Here is a 26,614-nt window from a genome sequence, read left to right on the forward strand (position 1 = left end):
GATTGGCTGGCACACCCAGCCAACCACCGCGGAGAAAGGAATTTCCACAGTAGCTGAGGCGGCGAGGCTGATTTAAGGTGGTCTGAGCAATCCCGGGTCCCAGCGCTGCTTCTCAGCTTTTTCCTTTAAAAAAAAAAAAAAAAAAAAAATCCACATCATAAAAACCCAGCCAGGAACCGGGGCTGAGCTTTCCTAAGTGGAAGGAGAGAGATCGAAAGCTAAGTCCCTTCCCCCATTTTGCAGCTTCTCCCTGGATTCTGCAGATGGGGAAACTGAGACCTCGGGAGGTGGGGCTAGAAGCCCTGTAAGGCCCAAGAGTTAGCTGGGCGCAGCCTTCTCGGTGTGGCGGGAAGGTTGTGCTAGACTGCCCAGACTGTAACTCACCCCTGGCGAGTCCTTTCCCTGCCTCCTGCTCTGGCTGGATGTGACATTTCAGCGAGTTATGGAGTCATGAGCTGCCTGGGGGTCTCCCATCTCACAGGTTGCTCTCAGCTAAGTCTTCCCAAATTCTCACAGCTGCTGCTCAGAGCAGAATGTCTCTTCCTTCCTGGCAGATCATATACACCATAGCGTGTGTGTGTGTGTGTGTGTGTGTGTGTGTGTGTGTGTGTGTGGTCTTGTGGCTTCTCAGGCAATCCACAAATCTGTATTTACCCTCCCTTGTGGCGTGTGCCTGGTAGAAACATCTAAAGCCTGGTGGGTAAAGGTCCCCTCCTCCAGGAAGCCTCCTCTGGACTCACCAGGCAGAGGCCCTGGTCCCTCCAGATGCTGCTCCCTCTGTCATGACACTAACTAGGTGGGCCCAGGAGTGAGTGCCTGACTCTGCCCCCCACCCCCTGCCCCCCGGGCCCTCCCTAGGACCCCAGCATCTTCCCTTAGGAGGATGGGTTCTAGAACAAATCCCTCCCTGAACAGCGTGAGTTCAGTGTGTGTAATGGAGGGGTTGCCTGCAGGAGATGCTTTGGGGCTGGGCCTGGAAGACGTGGATTTGCTCCAGGCAGAAAAGGAGCAGGAGTGAATTCCAGGAAGAGGTAACAACACAAGCAAAAGCCCAGAGGTGGGAGAGAACACAGAGTAGGTACTGGGACTGGTGTGGCTGGAGCAGAGAGAGTGTGTGAACCGGTGGACAGGAGGTGAAACCTGGATGGGGGGCGGGGGGGGGGGGGGAATGTGTGCAGGGCATCTGATGCTAGCCTGAGGACCTGGGGATTTGTCCGGAGGGCAATGGGGAGCCATGAGGTCTGAAGTGAGGGAGGGCCAGACTCACAAAAGGTGACAAGGGTGAAATCCACTCGCATGGGGGAGGTAGGTGGCTTGAGGGCAGATGGGAGGGGTGAGGAGGCCGGAGGGGGGTGCCGTGGGGAGAGGGAATAGGATTGAGTGGTAGGCGGAGGGGAGAGACGGGGCTGGGTTGAAGCTCTGTGTTGGAGGAGCAGGATGGACTGTGGGGCCTGGCAGGGTGAGGCACGGCGGGCGGGGGGGGGGGGGGGGGGGAGGGGGGATGCTACATCTAGCGCCCCGGGGGGGGACATCCAGGGGAGGCACGACACTTCCTGGAAAGGTTTTGGACACAGGACTTCACAGACCCCCCAGAACCTGAAGTTCCTGGCACTGCAGGATGGCGGAACTCTTGTTTGTTACAAGTTCCCAGCAGGAGTGTGGCCAGCAGATCTCTGGCTTTAGCTGGATGCTCTGTTTCTGTTTCTGGATGCACTGCCCGGCCTGTTCTATTCATTTATTGAGCACTTACTGTGTGCCTGGCTCTGCAAGGGATAGGCTCTGTCCCCACACAGCCTCATCGTGATCCTGTCAAAACAGAACATAACAAACCGTGCTGGGGCCCAGAAGGATCCAGAACAGGGCACAGTGTTGGAGGATCACAAGACGGGAGGCGTGAACGCCCTTTGTGAACACCACTTGAATGGGCAGCTGGAAGGGGGTCTTCTTAGGAGGTGACATGTGAGCTGAGACTTAAATGGTGGGAAGCATTCCAGGCAGAGGGAACGGTAAGTGCGAAAGCCCCGAGGCAGGCCCCAGTCTGGTCAGCTGGGAAAACAGCGAAGGGCCTGAACGTCCCTCTGTCCCTGGGAAGAGGGAGGAGTTTGGGTGTTATTGTGAGGACAATAGGGAGCCATTGAATACTCCAACATACACACACACACACACACACACACACACACACACACACACACACACTCAAATCCTTATCCTCAGGATCTCTGTTCCTCTCCCCACCCTCGCATCCTCCAGATCTCATCTCCAACATAAACCTCTTCAAAGACGCCTCTCCCAGACACCCCGGATAAGCAGGTTCCCTCTCATTCATTTCCATACCTGCTCCCCAAACTCTTCTTTGTACACACAAATCATTCCATAATTACCAAGCTGTGGTCTTGTCTTGTTCCCGGAGCTCACAGAAGGCGGGAATCTGTATTCCTCCGCTGTCCCTTATATTCCCGGTACCTGGAAGGGTGCCTGGCGGCTCATAGATGTTCCAGAAACACCTGTTGGCTGGAAGGCAATGCTCTTAAGTTTAACAGGGTTTGGGGCACTATTTGCTCACTCCCCTGCAGACACAGATGCAGGGATTGATACAAAGCAAGGGTTTCTCTCTGTTTTGCTCTCTGCTGTGCCCAGTGCCCGGCGCAGTGTGCCGTCCACAACAGGTGGTCCGATACGCGTTTGTTGATCGACTTAACAAAAGACCATGAGGTTTTCCATAAGCAGGATGGGAATAAGAATGTCCCCCCCCCTCCCAGGTGAGTGTCAGGTGTCTGTGGTCTGTGGTGGGAGGTGCAGCCCCTGCCCTCAGACACCTGAGTCTGATGGCAGGGATTCAACTGCCTTTCTCCTGGGAGCTGAGTCTGAGGGAGGAGACAGCCCAGTCTGCTGGAGGTAGCAGTGGAAACACCAAATCCCACCTGTGGGGGTTTTTACTCTGTGCCAGGCCAGGCTGAGGGCTGTTCGTGTACCGCCTCGGCAAAAGCAGCCCTTGTGTCTGCCATTTTACAGGTGGGAACACTGAGGCCCAGAGAGGGGCCCGGAGAGACGCAGGTGTCCCCGCCAGCACCGGGCCAGGCCGCCTCCTAAGTCTTAGCCCACTCCCTCAGAAAGGCCATTTCTGACCCCAACTGTCCCCTGCCCGCCACGCTGCTCCCCACTGTGGGCCCCCAGGTATTTCTTGGTTTCCTTGCGTGTGTCTCTCTCTCTCTCTCTCTCTCTCTCTCTCTCTCTCTCTCTCTCTCTCTCTCTCTCTCGCTTGGGCCCTCGGGGAGGTGGGGGGGGGGGGGATGACGTTCCGGGAGGGGGAGGGGCACTGGGCGCGAGCCTCAGTTTCCCCACGGGTCGCCGGCCCGGGGTGGGGGAAGGGGTGGGCTCCCGGGGGAGGGGGGTGCCCGCAGCCCGGAGGTGGCAGGGGCGCGGCGGGCGGGCCGGGTGGGCGGGCCGGGGGCGGCGGCGCCACCTTAAGGCGGCTCTGCCCGCGGCTCCCGGCCGAGCCCCGCCGGAGGGAGGCGGCTCCGCGCGGGGCCCGCCGCCCGCGCCTCCGCCGACACCGGCCGCGGCTCGCGCGACCTTCCGCGCCGCCCCGCGCGCCCCCCGCCCGGCCCGCGCCCCTCCGCGTCCCCGTCCCCCGCGCGCGCCCGGGGAGGGGGGGCCTGCCCCGCGCCGCCGCGCCCCCTCCTCCTTTCTCCGGGCGGCCCCCCCCCCGGCCTCGCCCCCCACCCCGCCGCCGCCTCGCGCCCCCGGATCGTCGGGCTCCGGCGGCGGCGTGGGTGGGGGGCTTCCGGACCGGCAGGATGTACCCCCAGGGAAGGCACCCGGTGAGTGGGGGCCCGGGCTGCGCGGGGTGGGGGGCGCGGGCGTCCGGGAGCTCAGACGCCGCCGTCCCCCCCAGACCCCGCTTCAGTCCGGCCAGCCCTTCAAGTTCTCGATCTTGGAGATCTGCGACCGCATCAAAGAAGAATTCCAGTTCCTTCAGGCTCAGTACCACAGGTGAGGGGGGGCGGGGGCGCCCCGCCCCGGGGGACCCGGGAGCTCACCCGGGAGCCCACCTGGGAGCCCACCTGGGCGCCCCCGGGGGGAGCGGCCGGGCCGCTGGGGGGCCCGGGGGGGGGGGGGTGGTGCGCAGCCAGGCGGGGGCGGGGCCTCCAGGGTGCGGGGCCGAGGGAGACCCCCCTCCCCCAGGGGCGAGGGAGGGCTTCCAGGTGGAAGCGCAGCTGAGGTGGCTGGGGACCGTCAGTGCTGGGACACTTGGAGCCTGAGAAGGGGCGGGAAGGGACCGGGACCTGGAGGTGGGCCGATAATGAGGAAGTGGGGAGGGGGCTAAGAGCCAAACCCATCGCTTTGGAAACTGGCCCAGATGGGGTGTCCCTGGGTCTTTCGCGGGGTGGGGGCGGGGTGGGGGTAGAGGCCGGGGGGGGGGGAGCAGGACCCCCATGCCCCGTCTCCTTTCCAGCCTCAAGCTGGAATGTGAGAAGCTGGCCAGTGAAAAGACGGAAATGCAGCGACATTATGTCATGGTGAGGGGGTTTTCGCGCCAGGATGGGGCAGCGGGAGGGCTCCCTGTGAGTAAAAGCGCCTGGGGTGTGAATCCCCACTCACCCTGCCACTCTGGGCCTCATTTTCCCTGTCTGTAAGTTGGGAGCCCCCCAACTCTTACAAACAATGGGACAAGGATGTCCCCTCTCCCCACTGGCATCTCTGAGGGGCCAGGGTCTCGGGGCACATCCTACCTGCCCCCCCTCCCTGCTTCTTCCTCTGGTCTTGCCCTCTGGGCTCCCAGGAGGCTGGGAGGCTCTGCTCCCTGCGGTGATCCCCCAGCCTGGGAGCCCCTGCAAAACCCAGCTTCACCCTGAGCAGGGCTGGGCACCCACTGGCCCAGCATACATCCCAATTGAGTTTTTTCCTTTGTAGTACTATGAGATGTCCTACGGGCTCAACATTGAAATGCATAAGCAGGTAACTGTGGTGGGGGGTCGGGGAGGGGGGTGCTCAGTGAGAAGGGTGAGGGTCTGGAGCTTGAGGAGAGACCCAGCGATCTGGCAGTCTGGGGCAAAGCAGACCCAGGGAACAGGGGTCTTACCCGATTTCAGCCTCACGAAGGAAAGGAAAACACTTCTGAACTTCTAGAGATACGGTTCAGCAGAGGCAAGAAGCGGGCAGGGACGGCAGGGGCCAGGTGGCAGAGGCTGGCAGCCAGGTCGGGGAGGAGGTAGGGGAGACATCTGTCCCAGGGTGGGGGCCGGCCACACGGTCTTGGAGGAGGTCCCATTCAGCCCACGGGGTCTGATGTTTGGAGGTGGAACCTGATGGTCTGCGATGGACCTCAAGCTTCTGTTGCTGCTTTGAAGGTTCTGAGGTTGACCGCGATGTTCTGAGACTCTCCTAAGCTTCTAAGTCTGATTCAAGGTTCTAAGTTAGACCAAAAGGTTCCGAAATTGACTCCAGTTGTTCAAGATTGACCCCTCCAACCTGAGGCTGAACTCAAGGCTCTCTGATAGATAAGAGGGGCCCTGAAAGATTCTGAGGTTGATGGAATCTTAGATTTGGTCCCTGCGACTATCAGGGCAGTGGGCGGAGCCTACTGGGTGGGAAGAGGAGGGGGGTGGGCTGAGAGGGTGGGGTGGCCTGGGGGCGCCTGCCCTGGTGTGCCGTTCTGGGATGTGCGGGCTCTACGGGATCCGGTGGGCCCGGTGGGCGCCGGAGGGGGCTCGTCCGCCCGGAGCATGGTGTGGTCCCTTGGGTGTGTGAAATAGACTCTCTTGCAGGGTGAGGGGCATGTGCTAGGATCCAGTCTCTGTCCTCCTGCTGGGAACTCAAACTCTGCCCAGACCCAGCACCCAGCACCCAGCACCCCTCTAACCCAGGCAGAAGCAAAGAAGCAAAGCACGGACTGGCCGGGCACACACCTGGATGTGCCCTAGCTGCCCCCCCCCCATCCCCACCCACACAGCCCTCGCTGTGCTCAGCCCCCGCAGGGCACCCCTGGCCCAGGCCCTGCCCCCGATGAAACCTGCAAGTAAGACCAGACTGTCTCTACTCCACTCCCTGGATTTCCCTCTACTGCACCCCCTATACTTTGACACCAAATATGGGGGTTTTCTGCACCCCAACCAGTTCGCACCCTGGCACCAGCAGATGTCCTGCGATTTGGCTCAGTTCTGACACTCTCTGCCTGGAGATAGTGCGGACCCCCTCCCCCCCACCACCACCAAGTTCAGGGCTCAGCCCCACCGGACTGCCTCCGTCGGACATGCCGATCAAAAAGTCTGGGTCTCTGGCCCAAACTCCTGACCCACCAGCTATATATACACATGTCAAGGGTTCCCATAAATAATCCCCTTCTCGGGTTCAATAATTTGCCAGAACAGTCCACAGAACTCAGGAAAGCGGTTCACTTTCCTGGATCACCCGTTTGTTATGTAGGATCTAACTCGGGCACAGCCAGGGGCAAGAGAGGTGCAGAGGGGGCGGGGGCGCACCACACTCCCAGAACCTCCATGCGGTCACCCCCCCAAAGCTCTCCACCAACCCAGTTACAGATATTTGTGGAGGTTTCTGTCACTGGACAGGCCTCGCTGATTAAATCACTGACCATCGGTGATTAGCTCAGCCTTCATCCCTCTAGTAAACTCAGGTATGATCGAAAGGGGCTTGTTGAGGACAGAAAAATGCCCCCCCACCCCTTGCCATTACCCATCACTGAGAAATTCCAAGAGTTTTAGAGCCTCTGTGCCAGGAACTGGGGACAGAGCAAAGTAAACAGGTTTTTTATCCCAACACTACAAAGCCCTCCTGCTGAGTGTGGTGCATGGGGGTCTCTGCCTGGCAGTGGCCTCAGCTTGCAGACGAGACCCAGACCCAGAGACGCGGGCCCGGTGAGGGCCACTCCTTTGTTCGTGATGACCCCACGGCTTCTAAGTACCCCATCTGAGTTGGGCGTCTGCGTGGCTGCTTCCTGGGAATCTGTCGATGGTGTCTCGCGGCTGGTGTATCTGTCCTTGCCTTCCGGCTCAAGGCCGCCCTGGGCATCAGCTCAGCAGATCACTTCCTCAGCAGCCCCTCCGTCTGCCCCCGAGCCTGTGTGCCACTCTGGCTTCAGTGCCTCCGTTTGCACCTGCTGGTGACAGCCCCCGCCCCCTCCAAGCTTCCTCCTCATTGTTTCCTGCCAGGCCGAGATTGTGAAGCGCCTCAGTGGTATCTGTGCTCAGATTATCCCCTTCCTGACCCAGGAGGTGAGTGGGCTGCTGGGACGGAGCGGAGCTGGAAGACGGGGGGCGGGGGGCTGGCTCGATGCCGATGCCGGTGCCACAGGCACTGGTTCTGCCGGGTGGCCTGGAGGGTACGGGGCTGGGGCAGGGGCTTCAGGGACGGAGGGAGGTGATCGCTGACGGTGACGAGCGGGTGCAACCAGGCTGCCTGGGTCCGAATCCTGGCCTTGTGCCCTTGGAGGCTTGCCTTGTCTGTGTCGTTGTGGTGATCAGACAAGCTGATCCGTGCAAGGGTGATACCGGGTGCTAAGGAAGCACCCAATAAAAGTTAGCCCTTACATATGTCCAGTGAAATAAGCCAGTCACCGAAGGACAAATGCTGTCCAATCCCACTCACAGGAGGTCCCTAGAGGAGTCCCGTCCTGTCCACAGAGACAGAGAGTAGATGGTGGGAGCCAGGGGTGGGGCAGGGGGCGGGGAACCAGTGTTTCATGGGGACAGAGTCTCCGTTCGGGGAGATGGAAAGTTCTGGAGACGGATGGTTGCACAACAACGTGGATGTGCTTGCTGCTGCTGAGCTGTGCACTTAGAAATGGTTAAGAGGATAATGCTTATGTGTTTGTAACCACGATAATAATTTTAAAAAGCTGGAATCAGGGAAGGTGACATAATAAGCAGTGTGAACAGCTCACTGAAACTTTAAAAAAAAAAAAAATCAGCCCTTTTAAGAATGCTCTGAGTGCGTGCCAGCCTCAGGACCTTTGCATCAGCTGCCCCCGCTTCCATCCGGAGCATTCCGTCCGCAAGAGACATGAGGGCAGGTTCCACTGCGGGGTGGATGGGTAGGGCAGCCTCACTGTGATGGGGAACAAAAATTTTGGACCCCACTGAACCTGAGATTTTCTGGAAGCTTGGGATGGAGGGATGTCCTGGCTGGGCTGAGATTGTAGACATGGTGTCTGAAGCTGGGGGTGGGGACAAGGTGGCTTAGTGAGTAGGGAGAAAACGGCAGAAATGAAGATTAAAAAAAACTAAGAAGTGAATAAAGACACACATATGTGCCACAGCGACTCCCTTCCTCTAGATCGAGACTCAGCAAACTGCAGTCCAAGGGCCAAATCCCCCCCTCTGCCTGTTTTGGTTTTTTAAAAAATGTTTTTAATGTTTCTTTATTTAAAAAAAAATTTTTTTTTTCAACGTTTATTTATTTTTGGGACAGAGAGAGACAGAGCATGAACGGGGGAGGGGCAGAGAGAGAGGGAGACACAGAATCGGAAACAGGCTCCAGGCTCTGAGCCATCAGCCCAGAGCCTGACGCGGGGCTCGAACTCATGGACTGAGAGATCGTGACCTGGCTGAAGTCGGACGCTTAACCGACTGCGCCACCCAGGCGCCCCAATGTTTATTTTTGAGAGAGAGAGAGACAAGACCGTGAGCAGGGGAGGGGCGGAGAGAGAGGGAGACACAGAATCCCAAGCAGGTTCCAGGCTCTGAGTTGTCAGCACAGACCCTGACGCGGGGCTCGAACCCACGAACCACGATATCCTGACCTGAGCCGAAGTCCTGTGCTCAACCCAGGCGTGCCCTCTGCCTGTTTCGTTAATAAAGTTTTATTGGCACAGGGTCATGCCCACTCACGTGCATGATCTCTGTGACAGCTTTCCTGATAAAATGGCAGAGAAGTTAAGAACTTCTGACCTGCAAAGCGGAAAATATTCTCTGTGACCCTTTGCCAAAAAAGTTTACCAACCCTTGGCTTAGACACGCTGACACACAGGTGTGCCACACACGGGAGCTTCCTGTGTCTCACATGTCCTCGGGGAGCAGCTCAAACCCCCGACCTCAGGAGTGTGGATAAACAGCCTTATACAGGAGCCACCAGCCACATGTGGCCATTTAAATACACATTAAATTGTATTTCTTTTTTTTTTCTAAACCCATTTGTTTCTGAGAGAGAGAGGATGAGCAGAGGAGGGGCAGAGAGAGAGGGAGACAGAATCCGAAGCAGGCTCCAGGCTCCGAGCTGTCAGCACGGAGCCCGACGCGGGGCTCGAACCTACAAACCGTGAGATCGTGACCCGAGCTGCAGTCGGACACAACCCACTGAGCTACCCAGGTGCCCCAGGAAAGCCCGATTTATAATTACTGGTGTTCACTGCGCTTGTGTGCCTGTTTCTTTGGCTTTGTGTTTGTTTCACGGTTTAAAATGGAAAGGGAGAGGGGCGCCTGGGTGGCTCAGTTAAGCGTCCGGCTTCAGCTCAGGCCATGATCTCACGGTTCATGGGTTCGAGCCCCGCGTCGGGCTCTGTGCTGACGCTCAGAGCCTGGAGTCTGCTTCAGTTTCTGTCTCCCTCTCTCTCTACACCTCCTCCACTCTCACTCTGTTTCTTTCTCTCTCTCTCAAAAATAAATCTTAAAAAAAGTTTTAGGGGCACCTGGGTGGCTCAGTCAGTTAAGAGTTCAACTTTGGCTCAGGTCATGATCTCAGGGTTGGTGGGTTCGAGCCCCCTGTCAGGCTGTATGCTGACAGCTCAGAGCCTGGAGCTGCTTCGGATTCTGTGTCTCCCTCTCTCTCTGCCCCTCCCCCGGTGTGTGTGTGTGTGTGTGTGTGTGTGTGTGTGTGTGTGTGTGTGTGTCTTTTTCAAATATTCTGTGTCTCCCTCTCTCTCTCATTCCCCCGCTCCCCCGCTCATTCTCTCTCTCTCTCTCTCTCAAAAATAAACATAAACATTAAAAAAAATTAAAACAAAAAATGGAAAGGGAGAGAGACAGAAGAGAAATAACAAAGCTCTGGGAACAAGGATGGGGTGGAGGGAGGCGGGGGGCCTCAGAGGGCACTGCCTGGCTGGGTGGGGGCTCCCAGCAGACGGGGAGCCTGAGCACCCCCTTCCCGGCTCCCCACCTCCCAGCATCAACAACAGGTGCTCCAGGCCGTGGAGCGGGCCAAGCAGGTGACCGTGGGGGAGCTGAACAGCCTCATCGGGGTGAGTCCGCCCAGCCCCTGCCCTGCCCTGGGGAGACCCCACCCCTGGGTCCCCGGCACCCAGTAGGTGCTAAAGCCGGAGGGTGCCGGGCGGGCAGCTGGCCTGGGCTCCGGCCTCCTTGGAGACTCTGGGGGACCCCCCCAACCCCCCCCCCCCCCGGCCCAGGGGCCCTGCTGGGCGCCCGTGTGGCCCTGCCCTGGCCCACCTCTCCTCTCTCCAGCAGCAGCAGCTCCAGCCGCTGTCTCACCATGCTCCCCCCGTGCCCCTCACCCCTCGCCCCACTGGCCTGGTGGGTGGCAGTGCCACGGGGCTGCTGGCCCTGTCCGGAGCCCTGGCCGCCCAGGCTCAGCTGGCTGCCGTTGCCAAGGAAGACCGGGCGGGCGTGGAGGCCGAGGGACCCAGAGGTGAGCGGGGCAGCACGGGGCGGCCTTGGCCGGAGAAGGGGGTGGGGGAGGGGTGAGGGTGGCACGGGGACTTAAGGGTGAGGGAGTGAAGGAGAGGGCCTGCAGGGCCGTCGGGGTCAACTTCACTCCCCACTGGCTGTGTGTCCTGGGGCGAGTTACTGCCCCTCTCTGGGCATCTACCTGAATGGTTCAGGAAAGGAACGATCCACCCCTTTGCAAGGGTGTTGGAGAAGGGAGATCCTGAGCCTGGAAGAGGGCTCTATCAACGCTGGAGGGGTGTGCCCTCTGGCACCTTGGGCTGTGAAACCCTCACCTCGTCTCCTTCTCTCTCTCTCTGCCTCACCTCCAACCGGCCAGCGGAGAGAGCTCGGAGCAGGGTAAGTCGAAAGGCATCCGGGAACTTGTGTGATATTGGCCTTGCATTCGAATGTGGCTGAAGCCAGTGGCTCTGAGCTGCTAAGGTCCTCCCAGCAGGACGCCCGCCCAGTGTTGCAGCTGGGTCGTCTGGAGCGTTTTGGTATCGGGGATGCCCCTACCGCTAGAGTTTTCTTTATGGAAGGTTTTCAATCGTGAGCTGGCTTTTGGGGGTTTTGTTTGGTTTTTTGCAATTGAATAAATGCATGCACGTGGCACCTTCCGCTCATGAACTTATCCATCATCCACTCGATACCACCATCTATCAGAGCGGTGCCCAATGGAAATAGAGGTGAGCCCTGTGTGTAATTTTTTAAAAAACTGCTTAATTTGGAAACAGTTACCAATGCATCGGGCATTGCAAAGAAAAGTGCAGGGAAGCCCCGTGTACCCTTTACCCAGCCTCCCCCAACCGTAATGTGTCGGATAAAACACAGTACAGGATGCAGGAAACCGCACACAGGTGCAGCCCACAGTCTCCTCAGCATCCATTCTTGTGCTGTGAGCTTGGTGTGTGTGTGTTGGGGGGGGGGGGTTCCGTGTGGTTTTTTTGCCTTTGTTCGCAGCATCACAATCTACTCTGTGATTGCACACTTTCTAGTAGCCACATTTATTTATATTTTTAAATTAAAAAAAAATTTTTAGCGTGTATTTTTGAGAGAGAGAGCACACGCGCATGTCAGCAGGGGAGGGGCAGAGAGAGAGGGAGACGCAGAATCCGAGGCAGGCTCCGGGCTCTGAGCTGTCAGCACAGAGCCCCACGCGGCGCTCGAACCCACGAGCCTCGAGATCGTGACCTGAGCCGAAGTCGCATCTTAACCGACTAAGCCACCCAGGCGCCCCTCTCGTAGCCACGTTTAAAAAGTTAAACAGATGAGGGGCGCCTGGGTGGCGCAGTCGGTTAAGCGTCCGACTTCAGCCAGGTCACGATCTCGCGGTCCGTGAGTTCGAGCCCCGCGTCGGGCTCTGGGCTGATGGCTCAGAGCCTGGAGCCTGTTTCCGATTCTGTGTCTCCCTCTCTCTCTGCCCCTCCCCCGTTCATACTCTGTCTCTCTCTGTCCCAAAAATAAATAAACGTTGAAAAAAAAAAAAAAAAAAAAAAAAAAAAAATTTAAAAAAAAAAAAAGTTAAACAGATGAGATGAATTCCGATAGTATATTTTACTTAACGTCATGTATCCAGAATATTTCAACGTATAATCGACATGAAAACTACTAATGGTATGTTTTATGTCCTTTTTATTGTGCTAAATCTCCACGATCCAAATGCGTTTCGCTCTTAGAGCTCATCTCAGCTTGCACCAGGCCCCCACTCCCACCCCCTGCCGCCGGGGACACTGGGCAGTGTCTGGGGACATCTGTGGTTGTCACGACCACATGGCTTCTGCCCTTAGAAGGTCCCATTTCCCAGATGCGAAGCTTGAGGCACAGATCTTGAGAACAGCGGCGGGGACCCTCAGTCTTCGCTGGGCCTAGAGATGGGCCTCTCGATCCCCGTGTCTCTGTTATGTGTGACACGTATGTTCGTGTATGTTTAAGTACAGGTGACAGTGGTACCAGTTTACGTCCCCGCCCTGGGCCCTGTCTGTTTAACACAGTGTGGCCCTTTCTCACCTTTGGGTCGGAGAAGAGAATGCCCAGAGAATACTCAGCTGTAAATGCCTTTGCCCAGGCGGAGGTTAAGTTTGCGATAAATGCTGCCAGTTGCCAACTTGCCTTGTTTGTTTAACGTAAGACAATTGTGGGGCTCCTGGGTGGCTCAGTCGGTGAAGCGTCCGACTTCAGCTCAGGTCACGATCTCGTGGTCCGTGAGTTCGAGCCCCGCGTCAGGCTCTGTGCTGATGGCTCAGAGCCTGGAGCTGCTTCGGATTCTGTGTCTCCCTCTCTCTCTGCCCCTCCCCCGCTTGCCCCCTGTCTCTCTCAAAAATAAACAAACATTAAAAAAACTGAAAAAACAGGACCGTAGTCCCATTGCATTAGGGCCTATCCCAACCCACTATGCCCTCATCGCAATTAATCACTTCTGCAAAAACCCTACTTTCAGATAAGGTCTCCTAGTGAGGTTCTGGGTGGGCACGTGACTTTTCAACCCCGTAAAGGGACCGTGACCCCCTGACCCTTGCCCCGAGCCCCCTCCCATCCAAGTCTCCTCAACGACCCCAGTCGTTTTGCAGCGCCTCCTTCCAGTGTAACACGTGTCACACACACACAGACACAAGTTCGAGGCAGCAGAGGCTCCGTGGTGGGAACATAATTGCCAGAGAGGGAAGGGGTATGAGGAAGTGGCCGTTGTCGCACAAGAGATCCCGCCCCCAGGGGACACCAGCCCGTGTCTGGGGACGTCTGTGGCTCTCACGACTAGGGGTACGCCTGGCATCGAGTGGGCGGGGCCAGGGTCGCTGCTCAGCCCCCACAGTGCCGAGTGGGGGGAAACTCAGGGACATGCTGTGCGTTTCTGCATTTCCCTGCACGAACGTGGGCTCACCGCGCGCCGGGCCCCGCGTCCGGCTAAGCGTCCGCAGCTCGCTGTATCTTCCCCACAACCCTAGGAGGCGGGCACTGTTGCGATGATCCCCGTTTCACACGGGACACGGGACACGGGTTGAGCGTGCGACAGGTTGCGTAACCTGCCCGAGGTCTCAGAGCCAATGGGAAGCCGAGCTGGGATTTGCGCCCAGCCAGTCGCCTCTCTGCCGGCCGATTTCCGCCTCAGTGATACATTGAGGCCATGTTTCCGTGCTGTCACATCTCTGACGTCTCTGCTTGTTTTTTTTCTTTTTTAAGATGTTATTTTTGGGGCGCCTGGGTGGCCCAGTTGGTTAAGCGGCCAGCTTCAGCTCAGGTCATGATCTCGCGGTTCGCGTGTTCGAGCCCCACATTGGGCTCTCTGCTGTCGGGGCAGAGCCTGCTTGGGATCCGCCGTCTCCCTGTCTGTCTGCCCCTCCCCCTCACTCTCTCTCTCTCAAAAAAAAAATAAAAACACTTTTTAAAACTATCTTTAACAAGAGATTTTATTTTACTATTTTTTTATTAAAAATTTTTTAATCTTTGTTTATTTTTGAGAGAGAGACAGAAAGCAAGTGGGGGAGGGGCAGAGAGAGAGGGAGACAGAATCCCAAGCAGGCTCCAGGCTCCGAGCTGTCGGCACAGAGCCCGACGCGGGGTTCGAACTCAGGAGCTGTGACATCATGACCCGGGCCGAAGTCGGAGGCTCAACCGACTGAGCCACCCAGACGCCCCTCTGCTTTCTTTTTTAAGAGGCTGCACGCTTTTGCATCTGTGGCCTGCTTTATTTCCTAGTGGCCCGTCTTGCTGAACGTGGCTTTGAATCCTGTGTGTGGTTTGCACAGAGCCACCCAGCTCTCAGGGCCCAACGTCTTATCTGCCCATGAAATCAGGCTTCAAGATAAGATCTCATTTGAAGAAATGGTTCCATCCAGAACTGCAGTGCTTGAGAAATCACTGTGTGGGGCATCCCCTGTGTACAGCTGGAGAGACTGAGTCCCAGGGAAGGAGAAAACTGTCCGAGGGCACACAGGCAGGTTGATGTTGTGTCTCTGTGCTGGCACACCCAGCCCTTGACCTTAGAAGGTTGGTTGTCGACATCTGGTGGGCTGGCTTGGCATCCTGCCTCGGCCCCTAATTCGCTGTGCAGCCCTGTCTTCCTCAGGCTCAGTTTCCGTGTCTGTGCAATGGGATTAATCGTCACTTCCCCAAAGAACTTGCTGTGGGGTCAAGACCTTAGCATCGAGCCTGCCCTTGGAAGGTCCCATTTCCCAGATGGGAAGCTTGAGGCACAGATCCTAATAACTGTGTTTGGGGACCCTCGGTCTGGGCTGGGCCAGGACGGAGTCTGGGGCCCCAGGGCCCTGACCCTTTCTCGGGCCCTTGTGTCTCTGCAGAGCGCGTCCCCCTCCCCCCCTGAGAGCCTGGTGGAAGAGGTGCGACCCGGTGGCCCAGGGGGCAGTGGGAAGCCGCGAGCTGAGGACAAGGATCTGTCGGGACCTTATGTAAGTGGGGGGCAAGCGGGAGATGGGTGGGCCCCCCAGCCCCGCCCCTCAGGGCCTCCCAGAGCCCAGCTCTGGCCGTGACGCTCTCACTCTGGGGCCTTCCATAGCTCCCCACTGGGCACGGAGCACTGAACGACGAGAGGAGCTGTGGGGCCAGGCCCAACTCTAGTTGCTCTGTCTCCGTGGCCTCTGGGGCACATATCTGTTTGCCCACCTCCTGGCTTTGGCTCCGGCTCTTCAGCGCTCTGGCATCCCCCCCCCCCCCCCGCCCCGCCACGAGGCACAGAATACTCTCTCCGGGGCCCTCCTCCTGGGTCAGGACCACCCCAGCCCCTCACTGCACCTGCAGTTTCGGGGCCAGGCTGCAGGTTGGGGCTGGGACTGGCTGGCTGGAAAGCACGCGTCCCATCTACGGGGACAGCCTTCTCCTCCCAGCTGCCTGCTGGCAGGCCCGGTGTTGGCCAGTCCTGCTGTTTCTCAGAGATGCCTTTGATCTTTAAAAAACATAGCAGCCTGTTCTATACCCGTCAGCAGCGGGTATTTTAAAGAAGAAAACTGGGGATGGGGTGGGGGGTGGAGGGCAGGGGGCAGTCAGTCCCCCCCCCCCCCCCCCCCCGCTGGGAGATGTGGCCTTCAGGCTGCAGCCTTGGTCTTCCCTTGCTTTTCCAGCAGCCCCACACGCCAGGGTTTCTCCCAAGGGCAGTGGGGAGCCATAGAAGGACGTAGTACAGATGTGGGGACAGGTGTAAAGAAAGTCCTCTGGGGCAAGCTTGGAAGGCTACCTGGAGGGAGCGAGGCTGAAGGCCAGGAGCCTAAGGAGGGGATGAGGTCTGTGCTAGGCCATGGGGATGGTGGTGGGCAGACGATCCCGAGAGGTTGACTGGCTCCGTGGAGAGAGAGCCAGTTGGGAGTTTATGGATGAGTCCTGGTCCCCGGCCGTCCCATCCCGTCACCGAGGAGGAGACTGGGACCCAGGGAGGGCCGGGAGGCGCTCGGGGCCCCACAGCAAGTCTTGGGCCCTAAGTTCCATCCCCTCATTTTTCTCCATGAGAGACCCGCCCCCAACCCCTTGCACCTGAGCAAACGGCAGCCTTCTTTCTGAACTAAGCACATGGGCCTCTGAAGCCCCAGAATCCCGGTCAGACCGCGGCTGGCGGTCTCCTGAGATCAGTAAGGGGGCACGGAGGTAGCGGCATGGCCAGGGCAAGCTCTTTCCCCCGTGTCCCCCCAGGAGAGTGATGAAGACAAGAGCGATTACAACCTGGTGGTGGACGAGGTGAGTCGGGGTCTGGGCACAGAGGGTGGCAGGCTTTCCCGAGTGTTGGGGGACCCAGAGGGAAGAGGGGGGCGTCCTGGCCCCCTCTGTGGATGGCTGTGTTGAGGGTGATGTGGGGGTAGGGGCAGTAGGGGATAGAGGGACACCCCAGGCTGACCCCCTCTCCATAGCACAGGTGGGGAAACTGAGGCCCAGAGAACCCTGGCAATGGGGCAGCAGAAGTAGGATCCGGCCCTGGCTCACTGTGTGACTGGGACAGTACGCCCCCGTCCCTCGCCTCACTTTTCCCCATCTGTTTAATGGGGGACAACAGAGCCAAGCCCTTACACAGTCGTTTCTATGTGGGTTTATGGAGTAGGTACTATCAACCCCATTTTACAGATGCGTAAAGTAAGGCACGGGGGCGGGGGGGGGGTTCATAATCCTCCCAAGGTGGATCGTAGGAGGGACCCAGGCTGGAGTGCGGGTGGGGTTGGGGAGGGGTATATAGAGAGGGGCTCTCCTTCTTTGCCCAGTTCACCTCCACTCAATGTCACCTCCTCAAACCCAGGACCAACCCTCGGAGCCCCCCAGCCCAGCTATCACCCCATGTGGAAAGGCGCCCATATGCGTCCCCGCCCGTCGGGACCTCGTGGACAGTCCGGCCTCTTTGGCCTCCAGCCTCGGCTCCCCGCTCCCCAGAGCCAAGGAGCTTGTCCTGGTAAGGAGTAGGGGAGGCCTTGAAACTCACTTTCCGCACCCTGGGGACCTGGAAACAGATGCCACCCGATTAGATGTCGAGCAAGGAGACACCAGCCCGGCTGGGGTCTTTCCAGCGGGTTGTCCGGCATTTCCTTCATGATTATTTGCCACCTTCCTAAAATCTGCCTCGACTTCATCCAGGTATTTTCCCCAAGTCCACGTGCTCTGTTGAACCTAAATACATTATCAAAAGACCACTCACCCTCTTAGGGAGAAAGGGAAGCATCTCTTGCAATAAATAGGAAATCCCTTGGAAATAAACACACTCAGCTGCAGAATGGCTGCTCTGGGACTGACTCCAGCCTGGCAAGTGTTAAGGCCTTGGAGAAGCGGGAGATACAGCAGCCCCACCTGAGAGGTTGTCCCCCGCTTCCCCCCCTTCCCGAAAGGCAAGAGCATTACTATGGGAACAACTTTCCCAGTGCCAGGTGTAGGAACCCCTCAGAGCACGCCCCTTAGGCATTCCCAGCCGGGCTCCGTTTGGTCCCACCCCTGCCCTCACCAAATCTTCCCCAGACCCCTGCCCTGCGCTTACCCAGAGAGTGCGTCGGTTTCTAGGCCTCCCCTCCCAGCAGGTTGCTATGGCAACCGCCGAGGCTGGGGCTGACGGTTGCATCTCCTGTGACCTCCTCCACTCCGGGAGGCCAGAGGGGGAGGGGCAGCTCTGCTCTCCGGGAGAAGCCCCCAGAAGGCCTCCCTTGTCCCACGTGTCCCCACCCACTCCCCCTCGTGGAGTGGGGTTGGCAGGAAACACGTGATTGTGTAGTGGAAAGACGGGACGGGGACGTGAAGTTTCTTGAAAGGCAAAGGAGGTGACAGCAGAGAGACGACAGCGCGTGTGCTCCTCCTTGGAGATCCCCTCCCCCTCTCCTCAGGTGTCCCCGCAGGGAGAGACAGCTGCAGGGGCACCCCGCCCCCTGAGAGCAGCCAGGGGCACCCCAGTGCTGGCTGCCGGTCCCTCGCCTGAGTGCAGGCCTGTGCTGCCCCCCTCCTGAGTCCTCCGACTGTCGCCTTCCTCCGCAATGCCCGCTCCCTGCCCCGTGTGCCCTTGCTTGAGGCCTGTCTACACCCGCACTCCTCATACCTGATCCTGTGCCCGCTGGGCTCTGGCAGCGGGTGCCGGTCCCCCTCCCCACGCCGTGTGCAGCCCTGCGGGCAGTGCGTGCCCATTCCGACTCTGCTGCCCGCCTGGCGCTCCCGGCCTGTGGATCCCGCGTGTCCCTGTGCTCAGGGCATCAGCGGTGGGGCCCATGCCCTTGAACCCCACGTGCTCGGCGTGCAGACACCTCCTGTGAGCCCCTGCCTAGCTCCCTCCTCCCGTGCCAATTTCTCACCAGATTGTGGGCAGCAAGGGGCCAGGTGCTGGTGCCAGGGTGGGGGTGGGGCGTTCAGTCCCGACCTTTCTCCCCAGAATGATCTTCCCGCCGGCACTCCCGCCCCCAAGTCCTGCGACTCCTCCCCGCCTCAGGACGCGCCCACCCCAGGGCCCAGCTCAGCCAGTCACCTCCGCCAGCTTGCTACGAAGCCAACGCCTGGCACGGACAGTGTCGGTGAGTGTCCACTGGGGCCCGAGCAGGTCTCTTCTGGGGGGTTGGATTCAGCTCTGGGATGGCCTTGACCCCTTCCAGGACTCTGAGCCCAGTGCCGCCTCACCCCGGGCCTCGGTTTCCTGTCTTGGCTGGACGGCTGGGGAAACAGAGGCCCAGAGGGGAGGCGATCTACTCAAAGAGGTTTAGCCTTCTGCACGGACAACACAAGCTTTGGCGTCAGACAGCCTGGGGTTTGAGGCCGGCCTTGGATAACTACTCGTCAGCCGCATGACCTTGGGCAAGCGACTCAAACTTTCTGAGCCTCGGGTCCCCCCTCGTTAACGTGGGCTCTGCTGTCATACGGCCAGGCCCCGCGCTGGTTCTGGGTTCCCAGAAAGAAATCAGCCCTGGAACGCACCCTCGAGGAGTTCCCAGATAGTGGGGACGGAGACGCAGACCCCTAAGCTTCCAGCCCCGTGTGATCGTGGCGGGGATGGAGACAGTGGGCCAGAACGGGCTAGGGGTGGGGCGAGCAGGCTCAGTGATGTTCCTGAGATGTTGCTGGACTTTGGGTCCACTAGGTGTCAAAGGGTGAGTAGGAGTTCAGCAACCGAGGAAGGAAAGGGAACAGCATATGAGCCAGAGGGAACGGTATGCTCAAACATCTGGACATATGACAGGGTGTGGTGGATGCTGGACCGGAACGCAGCAGCCCCGAAAGACCAGCCAAGGCAGTGGAAGGCCGGATCTGGGTCCAAGGTGTCTGAAGACCTATCTTTGTCTCTTCTCACTCAGCCCTGAGGAGCCCCCTGACCCTGTCCAGTCCCTTCACCACGTCCTTCAGCCTGAGCTCCCACAGCGCCCTCAATGGGGACCTCTCTGTGCCCAGCTCCTACGTTAGCCTCCACCTGCCCCCCCAGGTCAGCGGCTCTGTGGTGTATGGACGGTCCCCCGTGGTGAGTCCTCAGTGTGGGGGCACCGGGAGGTATCGGAGGGCACAGGGGCTGGGGGCCGGGGGGAGAAACCAGTTACACAGGAGGAGACAAGGGGGCCTCCAGAGGGAAGAAAGTGCTGTCACGGGGGACATCCCAGACCCAAGGGATGTTGTGCAAAAGCGGTCAGCAAGCGTTTTCTGCAAGAGGCCAGACATTCAATGGTTTTGGCTTTGCCGACCAGTTGGTCTGGGTCAAAACCACTCACTTGTCCTTCATAGCTCAGAGCCACCATAGACAACATGGAAATGAACGGCCGTGGCTTTGTACCGATAAAACTTTATTTACAAAAACGAACAGGGGGCCAGTTTGCCAACTCTTGGCTGTAGAGCCGGTCAGACTCTTCGGGGTCCTTCCAAGTCTGGGATTCTAGGATTCCCGGGGCAGAGGCTTTGGGGTTCCTTCAAGCGCAAGCCTCTGCTGTCCTGTCTGTAGTGCAGCGGGAGGAGAGGGCATCTCTGCCTTCTTAGGGAGGGGCTGACTGGGGATCAGATTGGGGATCCTCTGATAAACAGAGAAATATGGCAGGTGAGCATGGGGGAAGGCAGAGGTGGGTTTGAGTCACCTGCCCTAGGACCCTTCCTCTTTGGCATTTTGGCAGATGGCATTTGAGTCTCATCCACATCTCCGAGGGTCATCTATCTCCTCTTCCCTGCCCACTATCCCTGGGGGGAAGCCGTGAGTATTGGCTCAGGGATCCCTGCCTCCTGTGGGGTGCTTGCATTGTGGGGTGGGGGCTGGGGTTCCCTGCTGTCTTTCCAGAAAGTCTCTGGAGAGAGAGGTAGGTAACAAGAAAAATGCAGAAACGGGGGTGGGGGGTACTCTTGCCTTCCCCACCCCCACCCCGGAGACATTCGGCATGTCTTTGACATTTTTGGTGGTCAGGCCCACATCCCGCCTCTATGGGGCCTGGGATACAGTTGTACATCCTACAGTGCGCAGAATGCCCCCCCCCCCAACCCCAGGGGGCCGCAGCCCCAAGTACCCAGGAACTCTCCGCCATGATGGGAATGTTCTATACCTACAGCTGTCCAACCTGACTGCCATTGGCCACCTGTGGCTTTCGCCACGGAGAAACTGAAGTTGTAAACTGATTTCAGTCTAACTGGCCACCCGGGGCTGGGGGCTCCCCATGGGTCCCAGTCTCTGGAGCTCTCGAGGCGTCTCCCTGGATCCTCGCTACTCAACACGCATTTACCAAGTGCCTGCTTGCCAGGCTGCGGGCCACGGGCTACGCCACGCTGACTGTCCCGTCCGTCACCTGGGATCCAGGGTTCCCCACCCCGCCCCCCCCCGGCCCCCTACTCCCCGGGCACCAGGCCGGGCCGCCACCCCCAGGGCGGCCCCCTCCCCGCGCGTCACGGCCCCTCCTCCCGTGCAGGGCCTACTCCTTCCACGTGTCTGCCGACGGGCAGATGCAGCCGGTGCCCTTCCCCTCGGACGCGCTGGTGGGCGCGGGCATCCCGCGGCACGCGCGGCAGCTGCACACGCTGGCGCACGGCGAGGTGGTCTGCGCCGTCACCATCAGCGGCTCCACGCAGCACGTGTACACCGGCGGCAAGGGCTGCGTCAAAGTGTGGGACGTGGGGCAGCCGGGCGCCAAGACGCCGGTGGCGCAGCTCGACTGCCTGGTGAGGGCGGGGCCCGCCGGCGGGGGCGGGGCTTGTCCGCAGGGGCGGGATTTCCGGGCCGCCGGGGGCGGGGCTCAAGGCTCGGGGAGAGCGGGGGCGGGCTGGGGGGGCGCCGCGCGCTTGGGGGCGCTCTGGGGGGGGGGGGAGGCCCCGTCGGGGAGGGCCGGCCCCACACCGTCGCTTCTCTCCCGTCCCAGAACCGGGACAACTACATCCGTTCCTGCAAGCTGCTGCCGGACGGCCGCAGTCTGATCGTGGGAGGGGAGGCCAGCACCCTGTCCATCTGGGACCTGGCGGCGCCCACCCCGCGCATCAAGGCCGAGCTGACCTCCTCGGCCCCGGCCTGCTACGCCCTGGCCGTCAGCCCCGACGCCAAGGTCTGCTTTTCCTGCTGCAGCGACGGCAACATCGTGGTCTGGGACCTGCAGAACCAGACCATGGTCAGGTGGGTGGCCCCCGCGCCCCTCGCTTCGGCGCTGGAGCAGAACCAGCCCCCACGACGGACGCCTGACGCCTGGGCCCTTCTCCCTCCAGGCAGTTCCAGGGCCACACCGATGGTGCCAGCTGCATCGACATCTCCGACTACGGCACTCGGCTCTGGACCGGGGGTCTGGACAACACGGTGCGCTGCTGGGACCTGCGGGAGGGCCGCCAGCTGCAGCAGCACGATTTCTGCTCTCAGGTGCCGCAGTGGGTCTGCCGGGAGGGCGATAGAAGCTTCAGGAATCCCCTCCCCTCCCCACAAGGCACTCACTTCCGGAAACTGAGTGGGGACCAGATACCTGTGACCCGTGTCCATCTTTTTTGTCCTTCTCACAAATCCATAGGCCTTACCCCGCCCCCAACCCCGTGGAAACACAAAGGCACTGATTCAGAGTAAGCTGTGGGTCTACTAAGACCCTCAGATCACTTTCCCAGATGCTTTTGCTAAGTCACGCCCCCGTTCATTCCTTCCTCTTCTCTGGTAGCCCAATTCTCTTCCCGGCCTTCAATCTCTTGACCCGACTGAGAGCTCCTGACCACCCCCCAGGACCCACTGGGGAGCCACTGATGTAGGTTGGCAGGGAGAGGTTGACATAGGAGTCGGGCAGAGAGGTCTCCGTTGAGGGCTCTGTGAGAATCCAGGCTAAAGGATGAAGTGAAGGAGCTGGACAGGCTCTGGAGACTCCTCACGGCTGAACAGAGTCACCCAGATCCTCTCTCCCACTGCCTTGGGGGCAGGACGTGAGCTCCTTGGCCTGACATTTAAGGCCTCTGTGCTCTAGTCTCTCTCACACACACCATGCCCTCAGATGCATCTAGACCTCTCCTCTTACTGTTCCCTCTAGCTGACATGCTTTTCCTTCCCTCTTCTCCAATTGGTGAACTCCTATTCATCCTTCAAAACCCATCTCCATTTTTGCCCCCTTCCGTGAAGCCTGGAGATAGTAGCTAACGCCCAAACTCTTTCTGTTCTACCTTCTCTTCTCTTTAGCTTAAAAGTTTCTTTGATAAGGAACTCAAGGGTGCAGGTGGATATGGCTGTCCATCCCCTGGCCCTGAGACTTAGATGGGTTGTTCTCTGGGGACCCCATGGTGAGTATCTCTCATCCCACCGGGCCCCCGTCTTTGTGCAGGAACTCTGTACGGGCAGGAGAGCACACGTGAAAACTTCCAGTCCTCTCTCTGCTGTCCATTTGTGGTTCTTTCCACACGCGTCCTGTCCGTAGGACTTCGACAGGGTTAGGATAGAACAGGGCGTTAAGCCTCTCTCTGCCTCGCTTGGGGTGGGGCACGGAACGATGAGGCCACTGAGTCCTTTCACATCCAAGCAAAAGGAGGTGTTGGCAAGCGGGGAAAAGTTCCGAGCTGGGAGTCCGAAGGCCTCGGCTTTCACGGATCTCTGACCTTGAGCGAGCCCTGGCCTCGAGCTTCCCTTCTGCCATCTGCTCAAGGGGGGCGACTGTCCTCGCCCGGCTTCTCCCTCTCCCTCCTTCCCTCCCTCCCAGAGCTGTTGTGCGTTCTGAGCAGATAATGGATGTGAGGCCCCAGGGTTCCGTGTAATTCTGATTAATATTAATGATCCGACATGCAGTTGCCTGCTGCGTTCCAGGCCCTGGGCCAGCTGCCTCTCCACGCAGGGCTGCCGCGGGAGAGCGGTGGGCCCCTCCCCTGCCCCTCTGGGCCTCCTCCAACCTCTGCAGGGGGGGTTCGATGTCCCCTCTTTCCTCTGCACCCCCAGATCTTCTCCCTGGGCCATTGCCCCAACCAGGACTGGCTGGCCGTGGGCATGGAGAGTAGTAACGTGGAGGTCCTGCACGTGCGCAAGCCCGAGAAGTACCAGCTGCACCTTCACGAGAGCTGTGTGCTGGCCCTCAAGTTCGCCTCCTGCGGTGTGTGTGCCTGGAGGGCGCGGGGCGGGGCGACCGAAACCCCACACCCACCGGACAGCCCCCACAGCAAAACACAGGACGCCCAGCGGAATTGGAATCTTTCTGTTTAGTATTTATTTTTGAGAGAGAGAGACAGAGCGCAAGTAGGGGAGGGGCAGGGAGAGAGGGAGACACAGAACCTGAAGCGGGCTCCACGCTCCGAGCTGTGGGCACAGAGCCTGCTGCGGGGCTCGAACCCCCGAGCCTGGAGATTGTGACCTGAGCCCAAGTCGGACGCTTAATCGACTGGAGGCACCCAAGCACCCCCTCGGTGGAATTTTGAATCTTAACGAATCATTGGTTAGCGGAAGTTTTTCCCAAGTGCGACCCAGGACATGCTTACGCTTAAAAGCAACTGATTTGGTAATACAAATACATCCCCAATATCGCCCGAGACACACTGACACTAAAAAAAAAAAAAAAAAAAAAAAAAGCAGCCAAATGATTTTCAGCATAAGTGTGCCCCAAGTACCGCATGGGACACGCATGCATTAAAAGAAAATAAATAATGAAATCCTTGGGGCACATCTGTATTAAAATGGTTTGTGATTTATCTGAGATTCAAAGGTACCTGGGCATCTTATGTTTTATCTGGCCACGCTCTCCTGGGGGCTCCCCCTTCTTGAAGGCCAGATGGGCCCCCGCCCCCGGGGGGCCTTGACTTCACCATCTGGAAAATGGGGGGGAAGGAGGGGCCCACTGTTCCCTTTGTGAGAGTGGAGGTGCCAGAAAGAAAGGGAGAGACCAGGCCTGCTGGACCCTGTCTGCCTGCGGCCCACAGCCGGGGAGGAGGCCGGGGGGGGGGTGGGGGGGGGCTCTCTGGTCTCTCCTGCTGGAACCCCCTGCTCTCCCTCCCCCAGGGCGCTGGTTTGTGAGCACCGGGAAAGACAACTTACTGAATGCCTGGAGGACACCATACGGAGCCAGCATTTTCCAGGTACCCAGCTGCGTGCAGCCACCGCCCTGCAGGCCAGGACGTGCTGCGCACAGGGGCCCCGGGGTGGCTGAGCTGGTGGTTAAGCCGCGGAACTTCCCCCTGGGTCCTGCGAGGTCCCCCCTTTCCCCGCCAGCCAGCAAGCTACTAAAGCAGGGCCTGCAAACTGCAGGCTGCGGGCCACATCCGCGTGCAGCCTGGGTTCTTTGTGCGTGTTTCCTTTTTTTTAATACATTAAGACTTGCCATCGTGACCATTTCTAAGCGCACACACACTCACACTGTTGCGTATCCACTCCTGCCATCCGTCTCCAGAGCTTTCCATCTCCCCAAACTGAGGCTCTGTCCCCAGGAAGCACGGACTCCCCGCCCCCTGCCCCATCCCCTGGCTCCCACCGTCTGCCCTCTGTCTCTCTGGACGGGACTCCCCTGGGGACCCCCTGTGATGGGGTCACGCGGGACGTGTCCTTCTGTGTCTGGCTTCTGTCACTGCTCAGTGTCCTCCGGGTCCGCCCACGTGGTGGCAGGCAGCAGGCTGTCCTTCCTTCCTGGGGTGGGGTCACAGCCTGTAGTCTGGATGGATTGCGTCTTGCTTATCCATCCACCACTTGATGGACACCGGCTTTGTTTCCGCGTTCTGGCTGCTGTGAGTCGCGCTGCCGTGGACGTGTTTTCATTGCTCGTGGGCAGAGAGGTCTTGGGGTGGGATTGCTGGGAGCTGTTTAACCTCTGGACTGTCCTCCAACTTTTCCATCCCATCAGCAGTGTTCGCGGGTTCAAAACTCTCCGCGTCCTCAACAACCTGTTATTGTGTCTTTTTTTGTTACAGCCATTGTAGTGGGCGTGCAGGGAGTTTTACATCGTTAAGGGGGTGTAAAACGAAAGGACGATAATGTGACGTAGATTTATTTGGCCCCCGGACTTGTTGGCTAGAGACTCATTTGGACCTTTGGCAAAGCCTGAAAACTTACTGCCGGGTCCTTTACAGGAAACGTTTGCTGGTGTAGGGTCATTGCGCTGTAAGCCTCGGCTGCCCCTCTGCTGTGCTGTGTGGCCTCATGCCCGGTCCACACCCTCTCTGAGCCTCCTAGGAAAGGGCGGGGCTTCAGTTGCGGCTCTCTTGGTGTCAGGAGAACAGGGGACCCGCCCTTCCCAGGATCTGTCACCTGTCCACCCAATCCCACTGGCCCTGCCTCTTCCCTCTGAACGTCGTGCAGGGCGGTCGGGGCACGGACCGGACACCAGACGGTGCTAGTATCGGCCACGCCTCACCTCCCCTTCTCTCCCTCCCCCACCCCTGCCCATAGTCCAAGGAGTCATCCTCCGTGCTGAGCTGTGACATCTCCGGAAATAACAAGTACATTGTGACGGGCTCGGGGGACAAGAAGGCCACGGTGTACGAGGTGGTTTACTGAGCACCCCCCCCCCCATCTTCCTGCGCCCCTGGCCTGGCTCCTGGGGGAGGGGCATCCAGGACAGAGAGCCCGGGACCCCGTCTCCGTTCATACCCGTGAGCGCCAAGCCTCGTCTGCCCTCTGGCTGGCTCCCTGCCATCTTCCCCTGCTGGACACGGCGCTGGACGGGCAGGTGGACTTCGGGGAAATAAATGTGCTTATCGCAACTACCTTTCTGTCCCGGGCTGGGGAACCAGGGCTGTTGCTTTTCTCGGGCGCTGTTACCGCGGAAGGCTGTGCGGCCGAGGGCGAGTGGCATCCCGTCCCTCCGCCTCCCTTTCCTCCTCTGGACCCCGGAGGACTGCATTGTGCAGGGGCGGCCGGGAGAGTCGGAGTGCTGTCGAGCAGCAGGGCTTACGTGGTGCCGGGTGACAAGGAGCCACCAGACCTCAGTGGTTGAACGCGGCGGACGTTTCTCTCCCGCTCGTGTCCACGTGGTTTGCGGGGCTCGACGGCGAGGAGTCACTCGGGGCCGTTTCTGCCGTCACGTGTAGCTTCAGGATCCAGCGTGGCAGGGGAGAGGAAGTCACACGTGGCTTTTATTTAGTTATGTCTTTGCATTTTTGTTTTAACGTGCACTTTTGAGAGACAGAGCGTGAGCGAAGGAGGGGCAGAGAGAGAGGGA

General features: G+C 59.2%; 1 protein-coding gene across 2 annotated transcripts; it reads left to right on the plus strand.

Annotated features, from left to right (window-relative positions):
• Positions 1-3,680: 3,680 nt before the first annotated feature.
• TLE2 (TLE family member 2, transcriptional corepressor) lies at positions 3,681-26,159 on the plus strand. Of its 2 annotated transcripts, none has more exons than XM_086699562.1 (20): positions 3,681-3,821; positions 3,896-3,993; positions 4,457-4,520; positions 4,915-4,959; positions 7,173-7,235; positions 10,121-10,195; positions 10,416-10,599; positions 10,957-10,976; positions 14,915-15,022; positions 16,254-16,298; positions 16,849-16,998; positions 18,451-18,589; positions 19,364-19,524; positions 20,162-20,238; positions 20,942-21,191; positions 21,389-21,636; positions 21,726-21,873; positions 23,413-23,563; positions 24,463-24,539; positions 25,843-26,159. In XM_086699562.1, the coding sequence occupies exons 1-20, from the start codon at positions 3,798-3,800 to the stop codon at positions 25,948-25,950; spliced, it is 2,235 nt and encodes a 744-aa protein (XP_086555688.1). In that variant the 5' UTR covers positions 3,681-3,797; the 3' UTR covers positions 25,951-26,159. The 2 variants fall into 2 exon arrangements, with proteins under 2 accessions (XP_086555688.1, XP_086555687.1); XM_086699561.1 differs by having other exon boundaries at positions 3,683-3,821; positions 10,419-10,599.
• Positions 26,160-26,614: the final 455 nt, after the last annotated feature.

Source organism: Puma concolor, chromosome A2 (genome assembly GCF_028749965.1).
Source record: "Puma concolor isolate L17-30 chromosome A2, mPumCon1.1.hap2, whole genome shotgun sequence".
In the NCBI taxonomy this organism is placed as follows: Eukaryota; Metazoa; Chordata; class Mammalia; order Carnivora; family Felidae; genus Puma; species Puma concolor.